The 17,185-nt window shown below is 37.5% G+C and overlaps 1 protein-coding gene across 1 annotated transcript in view; it reads left to right on the top strand.

The window, feature by feature from the left end:
* The window catches only part of DHX57 (DExH-box helicase 57), a 57,700-nt gene that overhangs the window by 25,252 nt on the left and 15,263 nt on the right, over window positions 1-17,185 (top strand). The window contains exons 11-17 of the mRNA XM_044663271.1: window positions 2,594-2,648; window positions 4,221-4,420; window positions 7,721-7,837; window positions 9,258-9,354; window positions 13,014-13,187; window positions 14,144-14,344; window positions 15,522-15,798. Of these exons, the coding sequence (XP_044519206.1) occupies window positions 2,594-2,648; window positions 4,221-4,420; window positions 7,721-7,837; window positions 9,258-9,354; window positions 13,014-13,187; window positions 14,144-14,344; window positions 15,522-15,798 (1,121 nt within the window). The remainder of the gene's footprint in view (window positions 1-2,593; window positions 2,649-4,220; window positions 4,421-7,720; window positions 7,838-9,257; window positions 9,355-13,013; window positions 13,188-14,143; window positions 14,345-15,521; window positions 15,799-17,185) is intronic.

Here is a 17,185-nt window from a genome sequence, read left to right as displayed (position 1 = left end):
AAATGGTAGTAGAGTAATAGTCAAGTTAGCATCTATTAAGCATTTACTCTATTCCAGGAACTATAGTATAGTAGGCACTAGAGGTCCAAAGAAAGGCAGAAACCTGGCCACTTGCCTTTAAGGACCTTCCATTCTAATAGGGAGAGAGAGAGCACCGATCCATTGCACTGTACATACTAGATACATGTGTAGATGTATATGTATAGTATAAATGGAAAGAGCCTCAGACAGAAGGGGAAATAAAGGGGGGAAACTGGAATGGGCCTCCAGAAGGTAGGATTGGAACTGATTCTTGAAAGAAGCCAAGGTAAGCTCAGAGTGGGTGGGAGGGAGGGACTGGATCTCCAAGGGTATGAAAGGAGTAAATGGAAAAAAGACCGGAAATGTAGGAATGGGCTAGTTTGTAGAAGCCTTTAAATATCACAGAGGATTTTATGTTTGATTCAGGAGGCACTAGGATCCTGCTGGGGTTTTTGCAGTGGGGTGTGGGGAGCTGGGCAGGAACAATGGCATGCTGTGCTTCCGCCTTAGGAAAATCACTTTGACGTAGAAGATCCTGAACAGAAGATGAATCAAAGTGAGGGAAGACTTAAGTCACAGAGAAAGAGATCAGTTAGGAGGCTATTTGGTATTCTAGGCAAGAGGCAGCAAGGGGAGTGAAGGGACATCTGGGAGATGCTGTGACGGTAGAAATGACAAGGTTTGGATGTGTAGGTGAATGTCTGTGAGGAGCTGAAGTTTTGATCCTTGGTGACTGAGAAGACGGATGTTGCCCTCAACAGTCATAGGAAAGTTGGAAAGAAGAGGAGGGTTAAATGAGATGAGACTGCGGAAAGAGGAGATAACAAGTTCTGTTGGGGATGTATTGAGTTTGAGTTGCCAGGCATGGGGCATCTCTTCAAGATGCAGAACTATAGGGCTCGGAAGAAAGGCTAGTGTTAGATTGAGGATCTGGAAGTCATCCACATAGAAATAATAATTGAATTCATGGGAACTGATGATATCACCAAGCAAGATAGTATAGACAGGAAAAAAAAAAAGACATAACACAGAATTGGGAATTGTCCAATTGAACATCAATGAAATATTACAACCTACAGTTCTTTTTAAAAAAATTTTTTCAATGAACAATAATCAAGCTTCTCTTCTTCCGACTCTTACCCCTCACTACTGAAAAAAAGAAAAATACAATTCTTATAACAAATATTTATAGTCAAAGCAAAATAAGTTCCCACATTGACCATGTTCAAAAAATAGGTCTCATTCTGCATCCTGAGTACATAACTTACCTCTGTGTCTGAAAGTGGGATAGCATGCTCTGATCATCCATCCTCTGCAACAGTGGAAATGATTAGAATTCTTAACAGCTTTCAAAGTTGTTTGTTTTTATAGTACAGTTGTTATTGCACAAATTGTTCTCCTGAGGATCTGTAGCCATTATTTAAGGCGAGGTCTGGCAAACGTTATTTCTAAATATGTTTTTCCTTCCAGATAACTTACTAATGTCCATAGAGGTAGCAAAGGGATAGAATCAGTAATTGTAATAATAATAATAGCAACTTATATTTCCATGGCACTTTAAAGTTGGCTGTGTGCTTTGCAGATATTGACGACAGCAGACAAATACCCTAAATTTTTTATTCTACAATTATTTTCATCAACCCCCTGTTGCCCAATGCTGCATAGCCCTCAGCTCCCAACCTGACAAAAATTAGAAAGTGATCTGCTTATAAAATTCATGGTATTTTTACTTATCTTAAAAAGAATGACAGTATACATTTAGTGATAAATATTCATTTGATTTTCCTTGCAATTGTTTACATGTAAATAAATGAATTTTTACAACTTTTCTGTCACTTTCTCTAAGACTCCATCAGGATTCTTTATCCATCACATGCCTTTTTCTTCTTAGTGTTGTGCTCTGTTCTTGAAGTTTTACTTTTTTGCTTTGTGTTATTTCATAAAGTTCTTTCAAGATTTCTTGATGCTTCTCATACTTGTTTGTCTTAGTTGTAGTAGAGTAGTCCATAACATTAATGTACCACAATCTATTATACCATTCTTCTATCATTAGACATTTAGGCTGCTTCTAGTTTTTTGCAATTATAAATAATGCTGGTATAAAAATATTTGAACAGATAGCTATCTTTTTAAAAATCACCTTTATGGGTATATTTCCAATAGCAATGAATAGGGTCACGGGATTATTTCTGCAACTTTTACTTTTAATTTGGACTGGCCCTAGCAGTGAATGAGGGTAACTCTTTGTGTTCCACAATCCTGCCACTGTTGAGTTTCGTTGCTTTCCATTATTTTTGCCAATTTGATAGATGTGAACTGATACCTCAAAGTGGTTTTAGTATGTATACCTTTGAATATTAGTGAGATTAAACTTTTTTCCAAGGGCTCATTATAAACAATTTGTGTCTTTTCTTTTAAAGATTATGTTCACATCCATTTACCCATTCAAAAGCCATTTAAAATATTTTAAGCCTGTTATTGATTTAGCCTTGATACAGAAAAACTATGTACCCTTCTGAGAACTTACTTCAACCCTAGAGGCACTCTTTTCATATTTATTTTCTCTTTGTAGGCCGGACATTTCCTGTTGATCAATTTTTTCTGGAAGATGCAATTGCTATGACTAAGTAAGAAATAAATATATTAAGGTTCGCTGAAAACCAGTGACAAAAACAGGTTTTATTCCCCTACCCCCTACTTCACAGGCCAATATCTAGTGGCGTGCTAATACTTCATTCTTTTGTAAACTTTTGTTAGTGTTTTCCTTTTCTAAATTCCAATATTTCCAATTATATATACTCACTGATTTTAAGTGGTCTCATATTAGAATCTATAACATCTTCAGGCCAGTTCCACTTTGTCCTTAATGTCATGAATATAATTCCATTTTTTACTTTTTCTTTACATCCTCTGATTCTTTAGGCAAATCTGATATAAAAATCCAGATTCACCTAAAAGATAAGTTAGGGTTTGAATTTTATAAAATGAAGAATCCTTTTTAGAATCACAGTAAGATTCTTGTAAAATGTCCCCAGTGCATTTAAAAATTATTTTACTTCAATGCAACTTTTTGAATTTTAATGTATTGTGGGACATATGGTGTGCTAATAATACTTAATCATTCATTTTAATATGTTTGTAAGGAAGGTAAGAGATTTTTTATCACATTTTTGTTATAAGGAATCTGAGGCAACCTCATTTAGTGGCTATCAAGCAAGCCGCAGAGTCCAGAAGACCCATAGTCTCACCTTCGACATATACTAGCCTTTTAGTGTCCCATTTGGCAATAAGAGTATGAGTGGAAGAACAGCCATTGATCTGCATTGGTAGAAAGGGTTCTCTTTGGGGGCTTCCTCACACCAATGAAATCAAAAATCTGGACCCAAAAGAGGAAGGAATAACAACAAGCATTGAAGTGGCTTATCCAAATACTATTGAAATTCAGGCTCACAGGCAGGATTAGACCCTTTGTTTCAAGTTCAACTGCTTAAAATAAATTTTTCGGATACACATGTCTTTGTGATTACAAAACAAATCAAAATTCTATTTCTTCATGTTCTTTTTAGAATTTGGACCAGGTTGACTTTTGCAAATCCAGACCCAAAAGAATACTAATTATTATTACCAGCATTATTTTCTACTCCTTAATTAATTACATACATCTCATCAAAGCATTTGACAATAGCAGCATTTAACAATTTTATCAGTTGAAATTTGGCAACATTACATTCATTAAAGGACCAATATCTTCAAGGGTTGGAGGTAGTGCAATGGGATATCTTGGTTTAAACCAAAAACTAAGTTGTTACTATGTAGGTAGCTTCTTACCAGTTACCTTTGATGTGAACCCAATGATTCTAGTTATAAAGTTTATGAGTTCTGACCTTTACCAGATTGGCCTGTTCCATAGAGAGAGCCATATTTCTGATATGGCTCTTAACATACATAAAACTCTTCAGGTTTGCTACAGGCTATGTAATTCAAATTTTAAAGGTAGCTGAATAAACCTGCCTGACATACTTCTCAGCAGATTTGAGGGCAACCAGCAGAATTTTGGAAGGATTAGGGAAAGGTAGGACACAGATCAGAGCTACAGTCTCCTGTTCCTGGGCAATCTAGTATTGTGAGGATGCTTGCACAGGCCAGAGTCCACTACACTTGGTATTGCATATGTCTATCTATTTGCCTTTGTTCCTCAGGTATGTGATCGAGGATGGCAGCCCATATATGCGTTCCACAAAGCTAAGTTCAGAAGAAAGAAAAGCCAGACGCAACAGAACTGCGTTTGAAGAAGTAGAAGAGGACCTGCGGCGCTCTCTACAATTTTCTGAGGATTTTGTCAGTGATTCAGTGCCAGATCAACAGCTCAATTTTAAGCAGCTCTCAGCCCGCTATCAAGGTAACATTTTCCAGAGTGATCATGAACTTACTCTAAGCTCTATAGTTGCTTTCTCCTATTTTTTCTTTCAACAGTGATTTTAAACCAAAAATGATAAATGAGAATTCAGAGCAAGTAAAGCAGAAATAAAGGAAGTTACTAGGGCCTATTTTTCCAGCTATATGCCAACAAAACTGACAATTTAAATGAAATGGGCAAGTATTTACAAAAATATAAAATACTCAGTTTAATAGACCAAGAAATAGATAAATTAAATAACCCCATCTCAGGGAAAAGAAAAGAAAAGTAAAAAATATCATCATTGATCTCCTAAAGTGAAGGGGAGAGGGGAGGGAGGCAGGAGGGAATCCCAGACCCAGGTAAATTTACAAGCGAATTCTAGCAAACATTCAAAGAATAGTTAATTATATTATTACATAAAATGTTTGCAAAATAGGAATAGAAGGGCACATACCAAATTCTTTCTCTGATAGAATTATAATCTTAATTCCTAAACCAAGAGTAGATGAAACAGAAAGAAAACTATAGACAAATAACCCTGAGTCATGATACAAATTTTTAAATAAAATATTAGCAAAGAAGCTACAGTAACATGTCAAAACAGATTATATACTCTGACCACATTGTATTTATACTGTTATAGGGATTATAGAGATTTTAGCTTAGTAGAGAGTAGATCAGATTGATTGGCAGGTCCCAGAACTTTGGGGAGGCTGTCATTTACTTTCTTTCTCTCTCACTGATCTCTGCATGGTGGGAATTAGAGACTCACTGAAATCCCTGAAGGAAGAGAGCTGTATTTCCCTTGGTATGGATTATAATTTCCATCTTCAGTCAAGTGACAAGGGACTTGGGTAAGGAGTAAGGTTGAGTGGAGGTTTTTTGGCTCAGTGGTGGACACTGAGACAAACCCACTCCCTCTCCTAATTTGGATTACTTGCTGAACATCAAGACTCCTGAGAAACAGCTTGGAAGGACATCTATCTTGGACCTATATGTGAGATCCCTATCCAACACAACTGGGCCTGCTAACCAGCAGTCAGTTGTTAGTCATAGCTGTTAGAGTAGTTTTTTTCCCCTCCTGTACTTGTGGGTGGAGATCCTAACATCTTTAGTTCAGTTTATCCAGTCCCCTTCCATTCCTATCCCAGTATTTATTAAACCTCTGTTTAAAATACTCTCTCCTTGTAATTTCCTTACCCAGATACCCTAATTGACACTTCAAGGACCCATTGTGTATCCCAGCAGATTCCCTGGTGTTAACTCTCTTAACTGTCATCTATACCCATCCTGTCTACGCCAGAGTTTATTTATCACTTCAATCCCCAGGGAGTCCATTTATTTACATCAGTTAATATACCTATTCCAATTTACCTATTTCAGTTAGCACCCCAGATTGTTTTGTATTTGAGTTAAGAGTATGGGGGGGTGGGGAGCGCCAACTGGGTAGCTCAGTGGATTGAGAGCCAGGCCTAGAGACAGGAGATCCTGGGTTCAAATCTGGCCTCAGACTCTTCCTAGCTGTGTGGCCCTGGGCAAATCGCTTAACCCCCTTTGCCTAGCCCTTACCACTCTTCTGCCTTGGAGCCAATACACAATATTGAATCCAAGACAGAAGGTAAGGGTTAAAAAAAAAAGTATATAGGAACAATACCAGCATTCGGTTTCAATGAATAATAAGATAAAATGAATAATTTTGATTATATACAATTTTTGCTTTGTACATACCAAACCTATTCAGTAAAAAGAGAATTAACTGGGAAAAAAAGTCTTTGTGTCCGGTTTTTTTCTGATATTCTTATTTATATGATTTGTTAAGTAACTGATTCTAATTTTTAAGAATAAAAACCATTGGTCAAAGGATATGAAGAGGCAATTTTCTGATATGAATAAATCCATATTACCAATAACCAAATGGAAAAAAAAGGCTCCCAATCGCTAATAGAGAAAACCAAATTAAACCTGCTCTTAGGTTCCACCTCATGCCTGCTGGGTTGGCAAAAATGACAAAAAGGAAAATGACAAATGTTGGAGGAGCCACAGGAAAACAAGCACATTAATGCCTGGTTGGTAGACCTGTGAACTGGTCTTGTTGTCCTGGAAAGCAATTTGGGACTGTGCCCAATACCAGAACCATACCTCAAAGAGATCAAAGAAGAGAAAAACTTAGATTTTCAGAAATATTTACAGCACCTCTTTTTTGATGTGGCAAAGAACTGGATACTAAGGAGGTACCCATCAATTAGGGAATAACTAGATAAATTATGGTAGATAAACCTAATGGTATATATGCATAAGAAATGATGAATGGGAGAGTCTTGGATAAACCTCAGAAGATTTGTGTGAATTGATGCAAAGTGAAATGAGAAGAACCAAGAGAATTTATACAATAGCAATACTGCAAAAATAAACAATATCAAACAACTTAAGAACTCTGATCAGTGTTAACAATTAACTGTGATATCAGAGGACTAGTGACAGAGAGGGAAAGGATGGACTGAAAATACAGGAGATACCTATTTATAACATGCCCGTTGTGGACATTTGTTTTGCTTAGCTTTCTCAGTTTGGTGGGGTATGGGAGAGAGAGAGAGATTAAGGAAAGAGCTCTACCTCCTTAAAAATGAGAGACAAAAAAAATCACACACAAGCAGAACAGGTTTGAAGGTTCCAGGTCAACAAGCCTGTATTCGTGCCCTGTTCTCTGCTAACACATCAGAGATACAAATATAATCAGAAAGAAAGAACATTAAATTCATGCAGAATTATATACTCTATGAGGTTTATGTAATAATGGAATTTCATAGTCCTCTCCTGTTTTATAAGTATGTAGAAATGCTCATTTATTTGGTGTTAATTCAGAATTTTAAAAATAAAATGAAAAAAATTAGATGAGCTAACATCCATTCCATCTCAAAATATTCTGTGATTCTATGATGCTCTTTATTTCTAGTTGAAGAAATCTGTGTGTCAGTAATGATTCTTTCTTTCAGATAGCTAGATAGATAATATACAAATATAAAAAGGTATTATGTTACACATATATAATTGTTAAATTTATAAACTAAGCAAGTACAGTATTATATATTAAGAATATGCTAGACACATATATATATATGCATATATATATATATATTTCATATGTATAGTGATTCATAGACCCAATCACATTGCTTACCAGCATTGGAGCTTTAAGATGCTGTTTCCAGCTGGGATACTTCCCCTTAATGAAATAAGATTGAATGAAATACACTGAATTACTGATCTGTGTTATTCTGATGACCTTTATTCATTTCTCAGGGTTTAGTAAATCTGTAATCAAAACAATGTCACTAATGGATCTAGACAAAGTTAACCTTGAATTAATAGAAGCCTTACTAGACTGGATTATGGATGGAAAGCACTCATACCCACCAGGTAATTTCACTTTTTGGGTTTTTTACCTACACACACACACACACACACATACACACACACACACACACACACACACACACAATGGCAAAAGAAGGAATAGAATGGGAAATAGTTGTAGAATGAATGAATAAAATTAATTGTCCTCCAAACATCACTTTAGCCAATAAGTTTAGCATCTTCTTCTAATAAAATGGTAATGTGACAACAAAATACTCTTTTGTTCACTTTAATATTTGAAAACTTATATTTGTCAATGGAAGTTTTTTTAATAATCCAAACTTCCATATTTGTTTTAAAAAATTAGCTATACAATTAGAGTAAGGAAGATGTAGCACCATATTCATGTGAAAAAGACTTAATCTTTTGATAATTACAATAGGAGTATGAATTAGCAGTGTAACATAACTGCCAAACTCTGATGGCATTAATAAAATTATAGGACCCAGGGTAAAAGAGGTAATAGCTTCCATTGTACTGTACATTTGTTAAATCCAAAGTATCAAATTCCCTGGACTACATTTCTTCCTCCCGTTGTTGTGAAAGAGGAAGGTTGGTATTAGTGTAGAGTTAGCAAAATGGGATTTACAACTAAAATCTTATCTCTTGTTAAAAGCATTTAGAAAAATTGAATAGAAATTGGTCATGGAATAGCCATACACATAAAAGAGGATAGTTGCAGCCAAGAATTAATTCTATGGCATTTCTTGACTTAGTACTTTTTCATAATGATCCACTTTTATGCTCACTAATAGGGAGAAGTAGCAAACAGTTGATTTTTTTCTTGAGGACAAATATTACTTCATGCTACTTTTGTATCCCATAGTTCCGAGCAGGGAACCAGAAATGTCAAAAAGTGTTCATTAACAATTTGAGGGAAAAGAAGTATTGGAAATGGTTCCCAACCCTGTTAATGGCATGAGTAGCCTTGGGCATTACATTCTTCACACCTGTTTTTCCTGTTATGTAGAAATAGCCAGCTTGGGGTAATGAATGAATGGGTAGAGTAATAGACTTGAAGTCAGTAAGACCCTATTGAAGTCCTATCTCAGACACTTATTAGCTCTGTGACCCTGGGCAAGTTATTAACCTTTCTGAAAAATCAGCTTCCTCATCTATAAAATAAGGGGGTCTGATTAGATGTCCTCTGCTGCCCTTCCCAGATTTCAATAAATGATCTTATTTAGGATATTTTATTTAAAGGGTTCTTAAGTGAAATCATATGTAGATATATAGTTTTGTTATGTAAAGTTCCCTAAGCCTTTGTGAGAGAAAAAAAAACAATCTAAAGGATATAAATTATAAGATGAACAAAGTGCTAATTATGACTACTTGTTGCTTAAAACTAATAAATTCATAACATTTTAGCTATACAAATTGGTTTTAACTCCTTCATGCTTCAGAATAATTCTCATATATTTAGGTGCTGTATTAGTATTTTTACCAGGACTAGCAGAAATTAAAATGCTTTATGAACGGCTACAGTGTAATTCTGTCTTCAACAACAGACGAGGTAACCGGTAAGTTCTTTGTTTTCCATCATAATGAGTCTTTTCTACCACTAGATAAAAATAATGAGAAAGAGCACTAGTTCTGGAAGTAAAGAACCTGGGACCAAATCTCTCCCTCAGATCCTAATTTCCCCATGTAACCCTGGATGCTCTCTAAATGAATGACTGATGGACACTTGAAGTTTTAGAAAGTTACATTAGCCCAAATACAATCCGAGGTGAGTAGAACAGGTTTTTGCATTCATGTTATAAATGATGAAACTGAGATTTAAAAAAGATGAAGTGCTGAACAGCTAGGAAGCACATAGATAGGCCTCCCCCAGCCTTCCAGTGTAAGCCCAGTGTTCTTTTTCATAAACTACTCTACCTCCAATAAGAGGTATACAAATATACATGGCTAAATAGTTAATAATACATTTATACCATTCTACTTTTAAGCACTCATTTGTCCAGCATTTAGTATGTCTGACAAAAGCCGTTTCCTTGGCACTGGGGAAGATTTTTTAAAAACCCAATATGTACTCCCTTTCCTTAAGTCTCTGTTATAGCGTTCAAGAAAACACAAAAAATTACCTCATTCAAGATAACCATATACTTTTTCTATATGTCTGCTGAACTCATTTGAGAATCATTAAAGGATTTCCTATCATTGGTCATGTCATGGTCATGTTCTGCAAATGCTCCTATTTGAAGATGACCCCCAGTACATATTGTAATATTGAAAATAAATATTTTGCCAAATGTAATATTTAAAAATTGGTTTGGAAGTATAATATTAGTTAAAAAAGGATTGTTGTGGTTGCCATTTATAAAATAACTAACCCTTATGTCACAAGGACGATAGTAGCTTTTAACAATTTAATTTTAATATAAATATAGTCTAAGAAAGAAATATGGAGGGAAGGAAATAGGAAAATATTTCTGAGCCTACCACCCTAATCTTACTGGCCCACGAGAGTGTCTTCTGCCCCAGCCAAATGGCAGAAAGACCTCCAGAGAAGAGCCCCTTTCCTCTATGGTCTTATTTTTTATAGTCCTCTTTCTCCACGTCACTTCTTTTCCCTGTGCGCTGGTCTATTGCATCTTAAGAGCCAATCAAAGTCTCTGTTTGGAGCATTCCAGCCAAGCTAATGGGCTGTCTCATGGGCTAGCTCAGACGAGCAGAAAGTTCACAACCCTGGGAGGAAGGGGGTTCCCTTTACACAATATTGAATCAACCAGAAGTACTCCAAAGCCTCCCCTCAGAGCAGTGTGAGTTGCCAAATGTCCACATTTGAAAAACAAAATGAATGAAATAAGAGTTGTGACTACTTCATTGTATATAGCTAAAAGGGCATCTCAATGAAGTCCTTCTCCAGGGCATATTTCCATACCACTTCCCTGCTCAGGCTGTCCCCTCCCCACCAATAACCTGGCTCTGCCTGGGTGCCTGCAGTCTGATAGGTTAGCTTTGGCTTTGTCTTCCTGGGTTGTCAGGACCCATATCAGTGCCAGGCCCACGCGACTCTACACGGGGTCCACTCCCCCACTTCCAGTTCCCCATTTTCTATTGTCTTCCCACATTAGAATGTAAGCTCCTTAAGGTCTTACTTGCATGTATTTATATCTCTATTATTTCTCATAGTACTTGGCACTTGGTAAGTGCTTAATAAACACTTTATAGTAACTCTGGATCTTAGTTTCTTCATCTCTCAAATGAAAGGGTTGGTTTAGAGCCATGCTGACAAACCCATGGGTTCTCTCCACACCCCATCCCCAACTTGCCTGAGAACATTTCTCTCATCAGCCACCCCTCTGCCCAGCAGCCCAATGTGAGCACATCCTCCCTCCCCTGTCTGGGGTAAGGCGGGGATCTCACAGGCAGTTTGAGGGTGCCATTTGGGCAAATTCAAAACCCTTTATAATTTAGTCTCCTCTTACCTTTCCAATTTCCTTACCCTTTTTTGTTGTTGTTCAGGTAATATTCAACTCTTCTTGACTCCATTTGGGGTTTTCTTGATAGAGACCCTGGAATGCTTTTTTAGCTCATTTTACATATGAAGAACAGACAAATAGTAGGGTTAAGAGACTTGCCCAGGGCTATACATCCAGTAAAGTGTTTAAGGCTAAATTTGGACCTGGGAAGATGAGTCTTCCTGACTTTAGGCCTGGCATTTTATCTATTGTGCCACCTAGCTCACATCTTACACTTCACCCCCCAACATGTACTCTTTGATTAGTGACACTGACCTCCTGGCTTTTCCACGAATATATAAGACACTCCATCTCTGGGCTCTAGACATTTTCTCTGGCTATCCCCATGCTCTTTCTGCTCCGCTCCAATGACTGACCTCTCTGGCTTCCTTTCAGTTCCAACTAAAATCCCACCTTCTACAGGAAGCCTTCCCTTGCTCCTCTTAATTCCAATGACTTCCCTCTGTTAATTATTTCCTATGTCTCCTATATATAGCTTGCTTTGTGCATGTGTGTTTATGTATTTATACACATATGTTTGCATGTTTTCTCTGCCATTAGATCATATAGTCCTTGAGGGCAGGGACTATCTTTTGCCTTTTGTGTCTCTGGCACTTAAAACAGTGCCTAGCACATAGTAGGTACTTAATAATTGTTTTCTGAATTTAATTATAGTAGATGTGCAAAATTGTTGAATATATTTTCATATCTAAGGGAAAGGTTGCTGATGGATATTTATAAAAAATGCAACATTTGTATTTCTTAAGTTTCTGAATTAGTGATATGAGTAAGAAAAAATAGCTGTATATTGCTTTTGGAGTTTTATGGTGGATAAGAACTAAGGGAAGAGATTTTGCTCTTTAAAGTATTGAGTTCAGATAACTGAGTAGATGGATTGTGAGGGATCCAAAAGAGCTCCCCTCTCAAAGATTTGTACGTTGAGGCAGGTGCTGGGATGGGAGCTGTACTGTGTAATGGGGAAAAGGGGGTTTTAGGTTTTAATATATTAAATATTGGTTGCCAGGGGAAAATTCCCCAATTAAGGAATAACCTCAAGTCAAAATTGACTTTTGTGGAAATTTATTTACAATTGAGAAGAGGTAGAAGAAATAAGGAAACAAGAATCTTAACACAGTAGGTAAATTGCCATGATTACCTAGTTAATCCAGTTAGGTCTAATTAACCCAAGCTGAGAGTCAGAGGGCCAGAGGCCTGGAGGGCCCAGGGCCCAGAGGTGAATGAAGCAAAGGCTTCAGTCACAGAGTCTCTATTAAAGGGAAGTTCCTTAAGAGAAGTTTAGGAAGATTCAGTCTTTACACTCACCACGTGGAATTCCAAAGAACAGTCTCACCAAGGTTTCGGGATCCCAGTCAGCACTCCTCCACAAGCCTTCTTCTCCAGAAGACTTCTCTCCAGCATAAGACCTTCTCTTTTTAAAGGGGTCACTTATGGGTCACTTCCTGTGCCTCCCTCCTAGTTTACATGTCCAATCACAAGAGATTCTTCTCTTAGGACAGCCTAGAGGGCAGTCATTTGATTCTGATTCATCATCCACTCTATCACAGATAGGTTACAGATCTCCCAGAATTAGAGGTGTTCTCACCTTTGGTGATTAAATCTAAAGATGGGCAGTGTAGACTTAATCTAATTATCACAGCTGGTAACTCTTAATTGGTTCTTTTAATACAATGATAACTGTTCTCATCTCTCTTCAGATGTATCATTCTTCCACTTCACTCTTCTTTGACCAGTGAAGAACAGCAAGCTGTATTTGTTAAACCTCCTGTAGGAGTCACCAAGATCATTATCTCCACCAACATCGCAGAGACATCTATTACCATCAATGATGTTGTCTATGTAATTGACTCTGGGAAAATGAAAGAAAAGAGGTATTCTTCAGTGGTTTTGGGGGTGGGTGGCATGAAATGACAGTAGACAGGTTACATGACGGGGTAAAAGAGATGTTGGAAATGAATAAGGCCCAGGACCTTGCCTTTGTGAACCAGATAAAGTTAATTATGGACATGTTTGTCATATGTCTCCTCCGCCAAAATACCTCAGCAAACTTACCACCTCACTGCCAAATATTTTTTAATTCTGCTTGAAACTGTAGGGAGAACTCGTGTCTTAAACCCCCCTTAGAAAAGAACCATAGGAACTCTAAGAAACAAACATTTGTAAAAACCCGATTTTCTTATCCAGTGAGTTTGAGGGTGTGGGGGGTGCTTGTTCCTTCTTTAAAGTGTAGCTAATTCCACTAATATGCTATCAGGCAAAAGAATATTTAAAGCAGTTTTAACCAGCAGACTTTGAAAGATTTAGAACAGAAATGAAGAATAAAAGAATGGGTGGTTTATGTGCTTGACTTTAAAGTAATAAGGCAGGGGGCAGCTGGGTAGCTCAGTGGATTGAGAGCCAGGCCTAGAGACAGGAGGTCCTAGGTTCAAATCTGACCTCAGACACTTCCCAGCTGTGTGACCCTGGGCAAGTCACTTGACCCCCATTGCTCACCTTTACCAATCTTCTGCCTTGGAGCCAATACACAGTATTGACTCCAAAATGGAAGGTAAGGGTTTAAAAAAAAAAAAAAGTAATGAGGCATCTCTAAGTGTGGCTTATGGAAATGTATCTTTATTTCATATAGTCACACACCTCTTCTGTGAAAAAAAAAAAAAGGTCTCTGAAGTAATGTCTAACAACAGGTGCTTCCTTAAGATGGAACAATCTTAACAGCAGAGAGAAAATTGTATCCCTCTGCCGAAGTGTCTGTGTCCTTCCTTTCTGTCCACAAGTGAAATCTTGGTCATCCTCTCCCAGGGTCACTTTTCTCCTTCATCCTTTATAGGTATGATGCAAGCAAAGGCATGGAAAGTCTAGAGGATACTTTTGTGTCTCGAGCTAATGCTCTGCAAAGAAAAGGCCGAGCAGGGCGTGTTGCCTCTGGAGTCTGCTTTCATTTATTCAGTAGTCATCACTACAATAATCAGCTTTTAAAACAACATCTACCAGAAATACAAAGAGTACCATTGGAACAACTGTGTCTCAGGTACATCTGAATGTCTGTGATCTGCTTCCAAGTGTTTTCAGTTTGACCTAATTGACTTGGTCATATCCATTCTTTTTTCCAAGTGGAAAAAATGTTGCCACACACTGGCATAAAAGAACCAGTGTATATGTCAGGTGCACATGCTGAGGTATATAGAAGCTCCTCAGGAATGCTCCTGTCATATTCTTAAAATATAAATGACTAAGATCACTTGCATTATATATAAGTAACTCATTTATGACAGACTTCATTCAAAATTATTATATTAGGTGGAAACCATTTTGAAAGAACCTTGATGGATAAAGGTCTAAAAAAAGAGACCTTAAGAAAAAATAAGTACAGGTAAATTGAGGATTTTTATATGAAGTGTCGAATGTTAGATCAGTTCTGCTTAGCTTTCTAAGAATAAATCAAATCATCAAAAATTTTAGTGAAATCTTGTTTTGAACAAGGTGCTTTGGAGGATTCAGACATGTGTGACAGTAACTTCTCTTAAGATGTTTAAAGTCTACTTGAGAAGACAAGACATAAACATATGATAAACCATTTAATTAAATTCCATTCAGAATAGTCTGTCACAAGGCAGATAGGGATAGGGGCTGGACCTCTGATTTCATTAGTACAGGGAACTTCCAGGTAAGGAAATTCCTTCCAATGGAAGTCAGTACCTTGTCTGCAATTTAAAATCATAGAAAGTTGCCCAGAACATGACCCAAAGCAGAAAGGAGTTCTGAATCCAGGTCTTCCTCAGTTTAATTCCTAATCTTTAGCCATTAGGCCATACTGCCTCTCCACGAGGTAGAAGATGATAAGAGTCGCCATATTAGTTACACAATAAGTAAATGCTCTAAAGAATATAAGAATTAAGTGGAATCCACTCCCTATTTGTGCTCACTGAGGGATCTTAGGCATTTGGAATGTTGAGAGGGAAGATTCTGCTCATTGTAAACTGAAGTTTTCAGGACCTTAGAGAGACTTCTCCTTCTAGGAAAATTTTATCAGTGGCCCAAAGTGACTTTGAATTTGAAGATGGTAATTTGGTCATTGAAAACATGTGAGGATCTGAAAACTTAAATGTTATTTTTATCTTTAAGGTAAAAACTTAAATCTTCTGTGTCATTCCATGAATGACAATGGTCAGCATAAAATTGACAAGTGATTTTCTTTCCATTTTAAGAATTAAAATTTTGGAGATGTTTAGTGATCACAGCCTTCAGTCTGTGTTCTCTCAGCTTATTGAGCCACCTCGAATTGAGTCTCTCCGGACTGCAAAAGTTCGACTTCAAGACTTAGGAGCTTTAACTTCAGATGAAAAGTTGACCCCCTTGGGTTATCATTTGGCTTCTTTACCAGTGGATGTGAGAATTGGCAAGCTCATGCTATTTGGTGCCATCTTCCGTTGCCTGGATCCTGCCTTAACAATTGCAGCTAGTTTGGCCTTTAAGTCCCCTTTTGTAAGTATCGTATGTAGCCTGGACAACATTTCTCTAAACTAGGATGATCTGAATTCTGTGTAATGGCCTTGAGTGGTATGTAAAAACCATAGCTTAGATTCTTCAGTGAATATAGTTATGTTGTACAAAGGCTTGTTTGTACAGATAGAGCCGATTGAACACTTTCTCTTCAGCCCAGATGAATACTTAGATGATACTTTTTTTTTTTTAAACCCTTACCTTCCGTCTTGGAGTCAATTCTGTGTATTGTCTCCAAGGCAGAAGAGTGGTAAGGGAAGGCAATGGGGGTCAAGTGACTTGCCCAGGGTCACACAGCTGGGATGTGTGGAGGCCTAGGACCTCCCGTCTCTAGGCCTGGCTCTCAATCCACTGAGCCACCCAGCTGCCCCCTAGATGATACCTCTGATGACATAAATCTATCATCTCAAAGTTCAGCTATAGTTATCATGTATCAAGCATTATCTTTTGTTCTAATACTATTAGGTTGCATTTAGAAACATTAAGTACTCAGTCTCAACAGATTGGCATTTTGCTAGGCCTATATGAGAAATGTTATTTTCCAAAATGTTAACCATTTCTCATTGGTCTTGTTGAATTAGAATTTATTTTCTTTTAATAGAGACTGGAAATTAGATTAAGTGTCTAATTTTATGAATATAAGAATTAAATATTCTATTTGGTTCAGACTTTTTTTTTTAAACATTTATTAATATTCATTTTTAACATGGTTACATGATTCATGCTCCACCTTTCCCCTTCAACCCCCCCTCCTGCAACCCCCCCCACCCATGGCCGATGCGCATTTCCACTAGTTTTGTCATGTGTCCTTGATCAAGACCAATTTCCAAATTGTTGGTAGTTGCATTGGTGTGGTAGTTTCGAGTCCACACCCTCAATCATGTCCACCCCGACCCATGCATTCAAGCAGTTGTTTTTCTTATATGTTTCCTCTCCTGCAGTCCTTCCTCTGAATGTGGGTAGCATCTTTACCATAAATCCCTCAGAATTGTCCTGGGTCATTGTATTGCTGCTGGTACAGGGGTCCATTACATTCAATTTTACCACAGTATATCAGTCTCTGTGTATAGAGTTCTTCTGGCTCTGCTCCTTTCGCTCTGCATCAGTTCCTGGAGGTCTCTCCAGTTCTCCTGGAACTTCTCCAGTTTATTATTCCTTTTAGCACAATAGTATTCCATCACCCGCATATACCACAGTTTGTTCAGCCATTCCCCAATTGAAGGACATACCCTCCTTTTCCAATTTGTTGCCACCACAAAAAGCGCAGCTATGAATATTTTCGTACAAGTCTGTTTATCTATGATCTCTTTGGGGTACAAACCCAGCAATGGTATGGCTGGATCAAAGGGCAGCCATTCTTTTATAGCCC

The sequence above is a fragment of the Gracilinanus agilis genome, chromosome 2, assembly GCF_016433145.1.
Source record: "Gracilinanus agilis isolate LMUSP501 chromosome 2, AgileGrace, whole genome shotgun sequence".
In the NCBI taxonomy this organism is placed as follows: Eukaryota; Metazoa; Chordata; class Mammalia; order Didelphimorphia; family Didelphidae; genus Gracilinanus; species Gracilinanus agilis.
Note: the sequence above shows the minus strand (reverse complement) of the source record. Positions and strands in the feature narration are given on the sequence as shown.